At 52.1% G+C, this 10,742-nt stretch overlaps 3 protein-coding genes and 1 non-coding gene across 4 annotated transcripts; 1 reads left to right on the forward strand and 3 right to left on the reverse strand.

Moving 5' to 3' along the window:
• Positions 1-1,703: 1,703 nt before the first annotated feature.
• INS49_008617 (uncharacterized protein) lies at positions 1,704-2,612 on the reverse strand (the record flags this gene model as incomplete). Its single annotated transcript, XM_043169357.1, has 2 exons — positions 1,704-2,510; positions 2,598-2,612. 2 exons carry the CDS (start codon positions 2,610-2,612, stop codon positions 1,704-1,706), a joined length of 822 nt encoding a protein of 273 aa, XP_043027037.1.
• Positions 2,613-3,540: 928 nt separating this feature from the next.
• On the reverse strand, positions 3,541-3,612 carry INS49_008618. The gene has a single exon. It is a non-coding gene; the product is annotated as a tRNA-Glu (tRNA).
• Positions 3,613-4,315: 703 nt separating this feature from the next.
• On the reverse strand, positions 4,316-6,237 carry INS49_008619 (uncharacterized protein; the record flags this gene model as incomplete). The annotated part of the gene is made up of 5 exons (XM_043169358.1): positions 4,316-5,046; positions 5,106-5,122; positions 5,211-5,929; positions 5,992-6,031; positions 6,095-6,237. The coding sequence occupies 5 exons, from the start codon at positions 6,235-6,237 to the stop codon at positions 4,316-4,318; spliced, it is 1,650 nt and encodes a 549-aa protein (XP_043027038.1).
• A 1,407-nt stretch (positions 6,238-7,644) lies between these two features.
• On the forward strand, positions 7,645-10,296 carry INS49_008620 (uncharacterized protein; the record flags this gene model as incomplete). Its single annotated transcript, XM_043169359.1, has 5 exons — positions 7,645-8,160; positions 8,220-8,296; positions 8,800-8,938; positions 9,050-10,156; positions 10,252-10,296. 5 exons carry the CDS (start codon positions 7,645-7,647, stop codon positions 10,294-10,296), a joined length of 1,884 nt encoding a protein of 627 aa, XP_043027039.1.
• Positions 10,297-10,742: the final 446 nt, after the last annotated feature.

Here is a 10,742-nt window from a genome sequence, read left to right on the forward strand (position 1 = left end):
TCCATCAGCGAGTCCGATGGACTGCGGTAGCAGACTCAATTACCAGATCGGAATACCTAATTGCCAAACCCCTTGTGTGCCTAATATCCGGGCCAGCCTCGTTAGACAAATCACAAAATCGTGACGGACCAATTCACGTTTTGAGATGACAGCATCAAGAGCCCGGCATAGACTTTAGACCATGGAACAGTACCGCCGATGTTGGCCCGTGGCCAAGAAAACTCTCCAGCAACCTCAATTCGTCCCTGCTGCCACCATACTCGAGGACACCGCACCGCTACCTCCCCCAGGCGGCTTGGTCTCGATGATCCTTGGCGAACGTTGCTTGGAAAAGTTCTGCCGCAAAGACCTGTGCACTGTTGGTTCTGTTTGTTAGCAAGCCAGAGTTTGGCATACACACGCATAAAGCCTGGGGTATGTCCTGTCGGTGAAGGTACTTGGAACATCCTTTTCATACCAAAGATAAGAGTAGTAACCGGCATCGTAGCCAGAGAAAAGGTGCCCGAATTGACCACACTGGTAGCCCCGGTCGTGCATATCAGGGCACGATGTGAATGTCAGATCCTCCCAAATTCTTGCCCATAACTTGGTCAGGGCTAAAGTGGCCAAGAACTCTCTGTTCGGAGGGTTGTGTATCGCCATATCAAATCGTGAGATCGCACTTGAAGGGTCAGCAATGTTGCAGGCAAATCTGGTCAGGAGGAACAAACTTAAACTCACAGCTGACGGAGAAACCACAATCCCCTGTTGAACCCTCGGCTCTGAACGAGACTACTAAGGAGATCATCAGGAATTACCGGTAGAGGGACTCCTATGGACTTGTTCTGTCTCTGCCAATGGGCCAGGTGCTCCGGGCTCAGAGTGCTATAATGACAACTCATTTGCTTTAGTTCCTGTTCCATCCAACACCAGTTCTCAAGCATAATGCTGGGTGCCTCCGCGAAGTCCGGCGGAGCTCTCGATGGCCATGAAACTTGATGTAAGAAGTCCTTGATAACAAGTCATGAATTCCATGACCAAGTTCTACAGATAGATTCAGTGAGTTGGTACCAGTAACATTTAGAAGACTATCATCAATGTGTCCTTACCATGAGACAAAGAGACGAGTTGATGATGCTTTGGCAATGGGCATCCCACTGCTGAGATACAGGAAAAGTTGCACATCAGGATCGTCGCGGGATACCCACGTCCACCATCCTTCTTGAGATAGCCCTATCATATAGTTTGGTCAGCCTCCTCAGGTATTGGTTCAAGATGACAGAAGATCAACTCTAAGGGTCGTTCCGAATGGTTTGCAATGAGCTCACTTACACACTGAAGGTCTACATTCTGCGAACCCTTGTGTTACCCAGGTCTCTGTAGGACATGTGCATAGAGATAGCCAACGAATTCACCCCGCGTCTTTTCTTGCAAGTCCCAGACACTCCAAGCTTCAACGTCATCGTGCCAAGTAGAGTCAGCCAGAGTCGCAGGCGCCAAAAGAATGAAATTAAGCTGAAGGCATGAGGCGAACACATCAAGCATAGACATCAGAGTATTCCTCAGTGGGAAGTACTCTGCGATTTGTTCATGCCGGATGTTCATTTCCTGCTGAACGAGGTGGCTGTAGGATGGGTAATCCCATGGCGGCATGCAGTCTGGATATGGCTCGTCATGTTTGGGGTCAGCTTGTACATAGGCAGCTTTTCTCCCCATTAGCAGCTTCATCTCGGCCCCCCCCCCCCGCGCCCGAGCAAGTTCGTTTCGACGTCGCTCAGGAAATCGTCGACCCATTCCACGGTTTTGGCCACCCGCCGTTCCAGCCTGAACGCGGCGTGGCTTGAGTATCCCAGAAGGCGAGCATTGTCATCCCTCTTCAAGATGATGTCTCTGAGCAGATCAACGTTTTCCTCCAAACCACCCATCTCCGCCAGATATACTCTCCTGCGAGTTCTGGGACTCGTCGCGTGCCGCACAATTGTGTCCGGGTCGGCGCTCTGGGTCCGAATGAAGAGCATTCCTTGATCCGGGCCCTCCTTTCCAATACTGAAACGATCGATCTCTGCTTGTGGCACCCCGTCCAACTCCTCCGGAGAAAGCCACATGCCATCGTCGCATTCTCGAATATTTCGCTTGAAATCGCGGCGCAGACTATCAATTTCATTCCTCCTGTCCAGGTACTCTTTGACCTGGTCAACATCAAGCCGGCCATGGCCGCATCTCGTGAAATCAGTGAGGAGAATCTCCATGTATTTGGAAGGCTCGGGTCCAAGATCCTCATTCCTATCCTTTACCGCCTTGGCGATACGATAGAGGTCATCCCGAGCTGTGAATTCCGATGAGCACGTGGAAATCAACCCCACTGTCTCCTCGGAAGCGGCGCGGGCTGCAGGATCCGGAGAGGCATAGCGCAACATGACGATGACACCAAGAGTACCTTGGGTCTGATTTTCGACATCGATGAGGGGCTGCACTGCGTTCTCAAAGCACGCAGACGATGGTATGACATTCTGGGCTACTAGGGTCCCAGACTGCGCGGAGCTCATTCAGCACCTTTTTTGTCGTGGGGATGATGTCTTCTGTCGAGATAATCTTGGGCAACGGCTGAGGTGGCCGACCTGGTTGAAACGCATCGTGAGCGGGACTCTCAATTGGCGCCATCTTGGACTTTATCCAGGGGTGGTGAAAAGGCGTTGAACGAAGCTGGTTGCTGGAGAACTACACGATGGATTCTAGTGGATGGACGGGAGAAATGGGAACAGTAAGTCAAGAGGCTGGCTGGAGGGGCCAACACTCGCATGGTAATGTGCATGAGTATGCATGTACCAGTCCGATTAGGTAGGTCGGTAACGGGACCAGTAGAGTTGCTGCAAACTCCTTTGGACGAACCATGGGTTGGTGAAGGATGCTAGCGTCACGGCTCTCGACGTGCATGCGTGATTAGTGAAGCCCAAGATATCATGATGTTCTTAGGCTGAGGGATGCTAATGCTGAACACGAAGCAAGCCACTTGAACATGTTAGTTTCGATTCGAAATCCGCTGGTATTTAATCAAGAATATTAATAAACTACTTCCTGAGTGTTAAGCACATAATCTAATACGTTTGCAATGGAACAGCGGTAAACAGAAACGCAATCTATGTTCAATAATTAGATTCATATATGACGACGTGCTTCTCCAAACAGAAGGATACAAGCAATCCTCAAGCAAAATGAATGTCCTTGGTCGCGGAAATTAGTACAACACGGTATGATGTTCCGTCTAGTATGCTGGCTTGGGTCGTCAACACGGAGACGGTGAATGCGAGCTCTGCAACCACGTCTCGGCTACGTGGGAGGAGGTTAATGGGCATGTGCAGTGAATAATCCAGTAGCAAAGCCATATCAACTCGTCCGGGCAGAACCGCGGCCGTAGGAACGCCATTAGAGACCTTCGGACATTGGGAGCCAGACAAAAGAGTGTACGTTACTCATAGCACACCGAGAGAGATTTGGTAGTGAAGCCAATGCCCAGTCGCCAAAAAGGAAGAACATGGGTGAGGGAAGAGCAAAATAAACGTCCTCGGATACGGGGAATCGAACCCCGAGCTGGTGAGTGAGAGTCACCGATGTTAACCATTACACCATATCCGACTACGGTGTGAGGACCTGTTGTTCTTGTGACGCCCTGATTGTGTGGGTGTTATAAGGCTGTGTGGTGTGGGGACCGGCTGAAAAGTTTTGCTCGGAGCCCGCCCGACGAAAACCCGCAGCCTGGAAAATTGACCGCGGGACATTTTTGAAAGCAGGGTTTTCTTCATTTTCTAGACGGTTGGTCACATCCGTGTTCTGGGTACCTGCAAAGTGCAGAAACCCAAATTGTTTGCGGTTGCAGGCAACACATTCCAGGTTTGTAGAACACCAACTTGACGGCGACACTTTTTTTCTTGGCCCAGGATTCAGCATTTAAGGAAGACTCTCTCTCAAAGACTAAGCTGAGTGGATTTGAACGGCTTCATTGCAAAACTCTGGTGTTGATTCAAGGTCGGTTTGTCTCGGCAGCAGGTCGTTTACAGTACTGGGCCAGTGCCTTTTGATGAGAGGGTTCCACTTGGAAATGGAGATTACATCAATCGTAAGATATTCCTTCCTATGAACCAAAGTCACCATGGTGGTTTGGCGGTGTCTCGTATGTTGAGAATACTCATCGAAAGCTGAGAATGAATGCGGTCTAGCCAAGCCTTTGAGGCGAATCAAACATGGTTCTCAGACAAGGCCCTTACGTACGTTGGTTGCAAAAGGCAAAATGTCATGATTAGTCGCAGGAAGCTTCATGGAGTAATTATTCCCTAATGATTCAGAGGCAAGCTGCCCAAAGCGCAGGTGGGACACACAGGGCAAAAACCCACACAACATCCTGCTCGAGCCCAAATGCCGCCAGCAATTGCATCAAAACCCAACTCGCTACCGATGCCACAATTTGCGGCACTGTTATTGCCATGTTGTGAACAGCCAGGAGTAAAGGGGTATCGTCATGTAACTCCACGTTATCAGAGTCGCCTTCGTCGCCATCCGCTGGCAGCATTGGGATGCCATCCTCATCTGTGGTAGAAGTGTCCTCTGCGATCGCAAGAAGCCGTGACCGAGCCTGTGCCGAAGCCTCGCACGCGATCAGCGCGTACGGTACCCAGTTCGATAACGCAAACAGGATCCCGTTACCGCCGAGCAACAAGGATACCGCGGTTGCGATGGTGGACGAAAATGGCCTGGTGGCCACAAAGACAAACAGACAAATTCCAGTCAAGGAGGCCGCAAGGGCCGCCAGGCTTGGCCGCCAGACCCAGCCCATAAGTGTGTCGCGCGTGTGGGCTAATTTGATGCTGTGGCGACGAAGCACGTCCTCATCATCAGTCCCCGCGTGGGTCTGTCCTGGCTTGCCAGATCGTTGCCAGACTATCGAGACGGTCACAAGAGTCACAAGAGCGGTGGTGTGAAAGAGCAACGCGACGCGAGACATTGCAGTTGCAGATCCAGATGGCGGTGATGATGATGTTTGACCCGGAGTATCAGAAACCTTGGTCCCTTCATCTAAGAGGCAGTCAGTATTTACGCCACCTGATGCCAGTCGTGGGATTCACGATACGTACAGACGAAAGAAGTGAGCCTGATGATCAGAAGAACTGATTAGCACAGAAACTTCGCTTCAAAGCATTTGGCCTATGCTATTGCATGAGATGGGGGCAGAGACTTACGCGCTGGTGTAGTGCAGCACCAAGAACCAAGCGAACCATGACACAAGCTGCACGCGACAAGTTTGTCGTGTCGTGGGCGGTAGATGACGTGCCTTCTTGATAAGCCGGCGGACGTGATCATACAGAGAGACCTGGCCAGTAATTCCATCTCTTCCTCGGCCCACATACCGCAGCGGTCCAAGCCTCGCAGTGTTTGTCAAGGCCACGACGCATAGTAGCAGGGCCACAATCGACGTCACCACGACGCTCAGATCCCAGAAGGCTGGACTATACCCCAGCCCAAGGAGAGCGACAAATACTGACCCCAGGGCTGAGAAGCGGCTGACCCACAGCATTGCCGAGGGCTGATGGTGCGGACGGAAGCAGTCAACCACTGAAGCACGAAGACCGAGCGACAGAGGTTGGATGGAGAAGTTCAGGGCGTATATGCTCAGGCCGGCGACAACATGCGAGGTTGTCTTTGTTCCTTCAGACGACGCAGAGCCGAGGATGCTGCACTCCAACCTCACTGCCAGAGACTCAGCGGCTGCCAGGACGAGGAAGGAGATAATGGTCCCTGCGCCGCCGATGAAGATGAATGGTTTTCTCCTTCCCCAACGGCCACCACATGTTTCGCTGAGTGCTGCCACAACTGGCGGCCCGATGAGACCTGCCAGTGGCCCAGACAGCACAAAGATTGGCATCTGAGTGTTGGGTATCCCGAGAGACGACAGATAAGGCTGGCGGGTTGCCGTCAGTCCTCAAACATTCAAGATGTGCCACAGTCTGCAGGGCAACTCACAATCCCGTATACCTGCTGGATCGTCCAGGCAAGCTGTAGACTATGGTCCGTGTCTGGTTAGCCAGCTCCTCGATTTTGGTCTTTGTCACAGTGACATGCGCACCCGAAAAACGGAACCGTCAAGACGAAGAAGTCCCATCTTCTTGGTTCTCGGACCGCCGCTGCGTCTTCCACGGGGTTCGACGAGACGTGCTTCCCCACGAGGGGAACAATGTCCAGGTCTACATCGTCGTCGTCGTGATCCATCATGCTCCTGGCATTGTCGGGAACTGACTGGGGTTCGGGAGAGAGGTTGTCTTAGATGGTGAGTGAGATGAAGTTAGAAAGAACACACAATAGCGCGCCGCTAACGAGGTGAGGTGAGCATCAGCTGCGGTTTCACGGCCATGTAGATGCGAAACACGAGTCGCACTGTCCAAAGTTCGGTCCGAACATGCCAAGCTCTCGGTCCGAGCCTTGGGCTTAGTTGCACTGCAGTAGCATTCAGAGGAACTGGATCGTCACTTCTTCTCGACGCCCCTTGGCCAAGTCAATAGCAGTGCCAAATGAAAACTTACCTTTTAGTATGCTGATCCTCGAGATCAGTCGGCAAGAGTTGAAACAGTGGTTGAGGATCCCATTGGTCCATCTATAGCAGTATTCCCAATGTGCCCAGCTGCAAAGCTTTCACAATAAAAACATTAAAGAAGAAGACACGTTGGGAAAAAAAAAAAAAAAAAAAAAAAAGTGGCAATGCCTGCTGGGCTGCGCCACGAAGAGAGTATCTTGCAGTGACACCGTTCTCATCTGTGGTCACGTCCATGCCAGCTGAGTAAAGTTCGCCAGGCTTGCAGAGCCAATGGGAGGGCAGCTTCCCGCGTCCGCCACCGTCAACTCGCGACGGCATGGACGCAGGCAGCAAATTCATGCTACGGGCCACTTTTTACGACACATCTGACCGAAATGTTTCACGCGGAGACGCTGGCAATCACACTTCCCTTGATTCCGACCTCAACTACAAAGAAGCAGCGGGTGCCTGAGTCTTGGGTTGTCGGGTAGCTGCGTCTGAAATGAAATGTTTCCATGAGGTCAGGAGCGGTGAGGCCCCGTAAACGCCATACCGATGGGATGTCCTTCATGCGGCCTGCATTGATAACATCACGCGAATTTCTGAGATTCAGTGGTGAAAGGATATGATCACAGGGCGATTATTCACAGGAGCACTATATGATATATCACCGCGCCACGGCATCACTGCTTACACCTCAGTCCTCTCAGAGTCTTTCATTTCCCTGGCGAATCCATTTATCCATTTTTGAGTGATGAGGAGGTGTCAGACCGCTACTTGAGATGAACCTGCTATCCGAGACTGGGAGAACAAGATGCTGGTTTCAGTCGATGTCTACAGCCGACAAGGCCTGCGGCATATTTCACGTGAAATAGTTGGAAGGTTCTCGGCACCACCGAGACAACGTTTGCTAGCACGCTGGGCCCAGTTTTGATCCAAACGCACAGTGGCTTTTCCATGCATACAGATTCATTCACCTCCCCAAATGACTTTTCTTCAAATCATACAATTGCTTGCTGGCTTGCAATCACCGAGGCTGCCACTTGATCCGCAACAATTTGTCGATATCGACTGGGCCTTGCGAGCTCTCAATACCTCGGTAGGCCATGGCGAACGCTGAACGTGAACATCTCTTCGGAGCCGACAAACTCGAAGACATGTGCAAGAAGAGAAGCGAAGAGTACCAACGTATCAAGGCCAACCACGAGGCATGGTGTGTCGATCAGCAGCAAAAACAACAGATGGAAACAGAAGAGCTTGAAGACGAGTTGAGACAGCTGAAGAAGCATCTGAGTGACGTGGAGCTGGAGGATTCGAGAGCAACTGAAAAGCTCGGACAGCTCCTCAGTCGGCCATGGATGCACCGAGAAGGTTCTCCGGACATTGAGGCACTATTCGCCGAAGCGGATAGATGGAACTCAGATTTATGCCGCATCAGAGCAGACCGCGATCGTCCAGGCGAGAAAAAAGACGCCATAGTACGCGACATTGAGAAGGTTCAGAACAAGCTTGAAGGTCTGCCAGCGGCGTACGCCCTGATTCGAAAGGAGGAGACGCGAAGACTGAGGGAGCAGCTGGAGGACCTTTGGCATCGGCAAAACCAGCCAGACTCGTTGACCACCGTAAGTCAAAGCCACATGGCTTCCCGCTCCATCAATTGACATGTAACCCCCGACTGCAGAGCGCCGCAAACGATGTCGCTCAGAGGCAGACGAGCCTGCTCACAGGGGCATCTTCTTTTGCTGCTGAAGGATTCTCGTCGACGCGCTCCATGCACGAGCAAAGGAACGAGCGTTCTAGACAATCATCGCTGGAGACTATCAGCTCCACGGAATTCAGACAGTCGACATTGGCATCCCGTTCAAACTCACATTCACTGAACGGTCAGCCCGTTGTACCGTCAGCTACTGTGTGCCCAGGTCCAACTCCTGCTCAAGCACCAAAAACCAGTCGCACTTCAGCCGTCCCCATGATCACACCGCAACACAGATTGCCAAAGCCCTCTTCGAATGCCGCTGTGTTCTTCCGAGATCGACAAGGGCGGTATCAAGCGGAGAGAGCCACCCCTGGATGGAAACCATATCGGGCAACACCACAAGGTAAGTAACCAATGGCATTCTCCACTTAGAAATGACGGTCACTGAGAAAATTGCAGAGTACCAGAACTCAGGTCCGGCACCATCGCCCGCTTCCAGTCGATTTGGTCGCGTGAACACATCTTTCTTGTCAAGCACCCACGCTGAAGGGACACACGCCAACAGAGAGTCTACTGGTAGTGCTCGTCTTGAGCTTGCAGAAAATCGGCCTAGTTCCATTCGGAGAGCACAGGCAGATGCCGAGGCCATCATAGTCACCGCTGTTCAATCTGCACGCCGCGAGGAGCCGAACCCGTACGACATAGTAAGTATACTCCATAGGTTCCCGGCATTTTCACCTCCCTCAGTGTAAGCTAACACCACATATGCAAATGCAGCCAGAGGAAAACAATCAAAGACGAGACGCCGGAGCCAGGTCTCCGGTTCAGAATCGGAGTCTGACGAGCCGCTGGCGAAAAGGCACAAGAAGGCTGCGAGAACGATACATTTTGATCAAGTCAACGCCGAAAAGAAGAATTGGAGAAAGGGAGAAAAGATCTACAGAATCTCCGAGCATACTCTCAATTCAAAGAAGTGGTACATATTCCGCTGCAAGAAGCACTGCACAGGTCTCAAGGATGGCAGAGGGGCAGCAAAGCATCTCATGAGACAGCGCAATGGACACCCTGAGCGTCATTGGACATCGGATCAAGCAGTCAAAGAACTGGGCGTACGGGTCGTTGGCTGCGACCCAGGAAAGAGGAAGCGGAACAACGATGCGTTTGATCGCGCCGTGGGGCAAGGTTACCGCCCGAGCCGACGCTGCAACAACAGAGATTGTCCAGTGCACGCGCCGGTCGACGGTCCTCACCGTCATTCCAACTCAGGTCAAAGGCAGTCCGAAGATCTTGAAGACTCCGACTCGGACTCGGATGAAGCCTACTCCGAGATGCCCAAGAGTCAGAGAGGTGATGCTCGAGCACATGAGCTTTGGCAGCAACTTGATCCCTCGCCGACCGTCTTGGATCCTATTCCGGGGGAGATATACCAAGCCTACTGGGCCAGTGACCACTCCTGGTACCCGGTGGCCGTGTTGCCATGGGGAGATCTGCGCGGCGTCGGGCTGGCCGGCAGCTTGGACGAGACAGCCCTCTTCAATATGAGCCTCCCAACCTGCTTTGCCGTCGAGGAGACCCAGGACGGCTTGCGGATCGTGGGATGGAAGAGAGACTTCGAATTACACCACCGTCGCGTCTCTGAGCGCAAGTTCCCTTGCATGTTCTTTGAAGGCATCTCTGCAGTCCTGCCCCGAGACGAGGGGTCTCCACAACCTCAGAACCTTGCTTGGGTCATGGCGAAGCACCTCCGGCCCATCAACTACCGCCACCTAGACGGTCAGTTTCTCAAGGAAGATGGCCTTGACGAAGCTAAAGCCTTCAGACAGCGAGTGATCATGTTGAAGAGCAAGGCGACTCAAGAGCCACCTCGATTCTCTCCACCGTTGGTTGACGATGGCATTGACCTAGCCGGTGCCCGTGAGACGGTGAGCAGTTGGCCCCCTACCCAGGAAATAAAACAGATGGCAATGGAAGCACTGACGTCCACGCAATATAGCCTCATACGAAGCATTCTACGCAGCACAAGGGCGTGAAGATAGAACCAGGCGTGGATTCCTGGCTTTGAATTACTGGGAAGTGGGCGCACGGCTTCACGCAACGACTCAGCCCGCCACCGAAGGGAAGGGGTCGGCGTTCCTTTTCTTCCCGTCACGGTCACTTCTGACGTACTTTCCCTTGGCTTTTTGCGTAGTTGGTCCCAGCTACTGCACGGTGTAATGTCGGGGAAAGCATGATTCTATTGATATTTTCTTCCACTGGCAGCTACTGAACAATGATAGACGGACCTGATCAACAGAGAATTGGAAGAGGAAACACTTTATCTACTTCGACGCAAGGGCTATCCCGTATGAGTTCTTTCCCTCAATCCACTGACCCAAGAAGCTCCCAATGGATATCCTTCCGTCGTTTTGTTTGGTTTGGAATTCACATAACGCTATTTTAAGCTTGGGGTCTGAAACCTGCTTTTGAAAAACGTGGTCATTAAAACTTTGCTTCCTGATTTTGACTATT

The sequence above is a fragment of the Diaporthe citri genome (assembly GCF_014595645.1).
Source record: "Diaporthe citri strain NFHF-8-4 chromosome Unknown scaffold_3, whole genome shotgun sequence".
Lineage (NCBI taxonomy): Eukaryota > Fungi > Ascomycota > Sordariomycetes > Diaporthales > Diaporthaceae > Diaporthe > Diaporthe citri.